Source organism: Mesoplodon densirostris, chromosome 15, assembly GCF_025265405.1.
Source record: "Mesoplodon densirostris isolate mMesDen1 chromosome 15, mMesDen1 primary haplotype, whole genome shotgun sequence".
NCBI lineage: Eukaryota > Metazoa > Chordata > Mammalia > Artiodactyla > Ziphiidae > Mesoplodon > Mesoplodon densirostris.
In genome coordinates, this window is record NC_082675.1 from 5,485,333 (window position 1) to 5,489,037 (window position 3,705).

General features: G+C 54.7%; 1 protein-coding gene across 1 annotated transcript; it reads left to right on the forward strand.

Moving 5' to 3' along the window:
• Positions 1-291: 291 nt before the first annotated feature.
• Positions 292-2,916, forward strand: UBC (ubiquitin C). Its single transcript, XM_060119069.1, has 2 exons — positions 292-401; positions 1,242-2,916. The coding sequence occupies exon 2, from the start codon at positions 1,245-1,247 to the stop codon at positions 2,844-2,846; it is 1,602 nt and encodes a 533-aa protein (XP_059975052.1). The 5' UTR covers positions 292-401; positions 1,242-1,244; the 3' UTR covers positions 2,847-2,916.
• The last annotated feature ends 789 nt before the right edge of the window (positions 2,917-3,705 follow it).

The following is a 3,705-nucleotide window of genomic DNA, read 5'->3' on the forward strand; positions in this document are numbered from 1 at the left end:
GACTCCACGCCGGGTTTTCAGGCCGCCCGCTCCCCATTCTCCCTCCCCTCAAGTCGAGCCCCGGGCAAGTCCGCGGACGCAGCACTCAACGAGCGCGCTGATCCCTCCGCCCCGCCTCTCGGGACGGAGGCCGGCTCCGCGCCAGATTCGGCCCCAAAGCTCCAGTCTTCACAGGAGAGCATTTTATGAGTGGAATTAGTCGAGTCTGGGGTTTCTCTTCAGAGGGCAGGAGGGCTGCGAAAAGTAGTCCCTTCTCGGCGTTTCTGCGGAAGGATCTATCGGAGCGGCGCTACCTGTAACTATATAAGGGAGCGCCGTTAGGGGCGCTGCGCAGGCGGTTTCGTGAAGACTGGGACGTGAGTTGCAGTTTTTCTGCGTTTGCTGCCGTCACCACCACTTTGGTAAGGAGGGGGCCCGGGGGTTTTGCGGCCGCGGGGGGCGCGGGGGGTCGACTTGCTGCGGCAGAGGGGGCAGCCGAGGCCTTTAGTCACCCGGGGCCCGCTAGCAGCAGAGTGGTCCTGAGGGGGAGGAACGCGGCAAAATGGCGTCCGTTCGCCGTCCTCGGTGGGAGACGCCGGACTCTGAAGCGGGCTATGAAGTGGGAGAGAGAAGATGGGGGGCGGGGGAGGGGACTGCGGGTGGAAAGGAAACGCGAGAGGCCCATGAGGCCTCCGTGGCGGCGGGGCCCAGCTTTTTGGGGAACGGGGTTGGGCAGCGTGTGAGGGAATCGAACACTAGGTCACGGTTTGACTCGAGCGAGAACTCGGTTTCCCGTCCCAGTAAGGGGACATTAATTGCCGATGCCACGGAGCCGTCCTGCGCCCGCGATGGGGGAGGGGACCCGCTCGCCACCGCGGTTACGAGGCGTCATCCCTTCTGTGGGCTCATAATCGAGGGTGGGGCCGCCTGCTGGTATGTGTGGAGGAAGAGTTTTTCTAGTCTCGGGGCACAGGGTTTGGGCCTGGGGTGGTCGCTGCCGTGTTGGCAGGAGACAGACAGCCAGTGAGGGGGGAGGATAAGTGAGGCCCGCGAGTTGCCTGGGGTCACGTTTCCCTGCTTTTCTTAAGTGCGTGAAACGTTGGTTTTGACCTTATTTGTCAAGCTTTTGAGTGTTGCGGCAAGTTAGTCATTTGGTTAGTATATAGTGACGTATAATTTTGTAGCATTAGGTTTGTGTTGACTTCTGAATTACCTGTTAAACGCTGGGGTTATTTTTTCTGTTAATTTTTTTGTTCCAACAGACAATGCAGATCTTCGTGAAGACCTTGACGGGTAAGACCATCACCCTGGAGGTGGAGCCCAGTGACACCATCGAGAACGTCAAGGCGAAGATCCAAGACAAGGAGGGCATCCCCCCTGACCAGCAGAGGTTGATCTTTGCCGGGAAACAGCTGGAAGATGGGCGCACCCTGTCTGACTACAACATCCAGAAAGAGTCCACTCTGCACCTGGTCCTCCGCCTCAGAGGTGGGATGCAGATCTTCGTGAAGACCTTGACGGGTAAGACCATCACCCTGGAGGTGGAGCCCAGTGACACCATCGAGAACGTCAAGGCGAAGATCCAAGACAAGGAGGGCATCCCCCCTGACCAGCAGAGGTTGATCTTTGCCGGGAAACAGCTGGAAGATGGGCGCACCCTGTCTGACTACAACATCCAGAAAGAGTCCACTCTGCACCTGGTCCTCCGCCTCAGAGGTGGGATGCAGATCTTCGTGAAGACCTTGACGGGTAAGACCATCACCCTGGAGGTGGAGCCCAGTGACACCATCGAGAACGTCAAGGCGAAGATCCAAGATAAGGAGGGCATCCCCCCAGACCAGCAGAGGTTGATCTTTGCCGGGAAACAGCTGGAAGATGGGCGCACCCTGTCTGACTACAACATCCAGAAAGAGTCCACTCTGCACCTGGTCCTCCGCCTCAGAGGTGGGATGCAGATCTTCGTGAAGACCTTGACGGGTAAGACCATCACCCTGGAGGTGGAGCCCAGTGACACCATCGAGAACGTCAAGGCGAAGATCCAAGATAAGGAGGGCATCCCCCCAGACCAGCAGAGGTTGATCTTTGCCGGGAAACAGCTGGAAGATGGGCGCACCCTGTCTGACTACAACATCCAGAAAGAGTCCACTCTGCACCTGGTCCTCCGCCTCAGAGGTGGGATGCAGATCTTCGTGAAGACCTTGACGGGTAAGACCATCACCCTGGAGGTGGAGCCCAGTGACACCATCGAGAACGTCAAGGCGAAGATCCAAGACAAGGAGGGCATCCCCCCAGACCAGCAGAGGTTGATCTTTGCCGGGAAACAGCTGGAAGATGGGCGCACCCTGTCTGACTACAACATCCAGAAAGAGTCCACTCTGCACCTGGTCCTCCGCCTCAGAGGTGGGATGCAGATCTTCGTGAAGACCTTGACTGGTAAGACCATCACCCTGGAGGTGGAGCCCAGTGACACCATCGAGAACGTCAAGGCGAAGATCCAAGACAAGGAGGGCATCCCCCCTGACCAGCAGAGGTTGATCTTTGCCGGGAAACAGCTGGAAGATGGGCGCACCCTGTCTGACTACAACATCCAGAAAGAGTCCACTCTGCACCTGGTCCTCCGCCTCAGAGGTGGGATGCAGATCTTCGTGAAGACCTTGACGGGTAAGACCATCACCCTGGAGGTGGAGCCCAGTGACACCATCGAGAACGTCAAGGCGAAGATCCAAGACAAGGAGGGCATCCCCCCAGACCAGCAGAGGTTGATCTTTGCCGGGAAACAGCTGGAAGATGGGCGCACCCTGTCTGACTACAACATCCAGAAAGAGTCCACTCTGCACCTGGTCCTGCGCTTGAGGGGAGGTGTCTAAGTTCTCCCTTTTAAGCTTTTGACAAGTTTCGTTGCACTTTCGTTTCAATAAAGTTGTTGGCATTCTCAAATAGTGTAAATTATTTATTTATTTCATTTTTTTTGCGATATGCGGGCCTCTCACTGTTGCGGCCTCTCCTGTTGTGGAGCACAGGCTCTGGACCCGCAGGCTCAGCAGCCATGGCTCACGGGCCCAGCCGCTCCGCGCTATGTGGGATCTTCCTGGACCGGGGCATGTGTCCGTGTTCCCTGCATCAGCAGGCAGACTCTCAACCACTGCGCCACCAGGGAAGCCCTATTTATTTTTATTAAGTGTTTCCAGAAGATTCTTTTTAACTAGGGGTGGGGTGTGAGGGATCAAAGTTTTGGTCTACCAGCTGATTCTGTGGTAACCTGGAGGTAAGCAATGTCAATAAAAGGTGGCCTTAGCATAGAACTGTAGTGGGTGAGTATAAATAAAACCCAGACAAGTTGGAGGTTGCAGTTAGAATTTTCCACGTGGATCCTTAGATGTAGATTTACTTGTAAACTACTGACTTCAAAAATACTGAGTTTGCGTGTGGTCCCTGAGTGGGAGAGTTTCTGGAATACCAGCAGGGAGGAGCTATTAGAGGGCCGGAGTGGTGGAAGGGAACCTACAGAAAAATCAGTTTTAGTACATAGCTCTGTTTAAATTCACGTTGAGCTGCATAGAAAGTCATTTGACCAGGTGGTGTTTTTTAAAAAGGATGTGGCAATGTTTTTTTGAATTTTATTTTTTATACAGCAGGTTCTTACTATCTATTTTATGCATATTAGTGTATATATGTTAATCCCAATGTCCAAATTCATCACACCAGCACCCCCTGCTACTTTCCCCT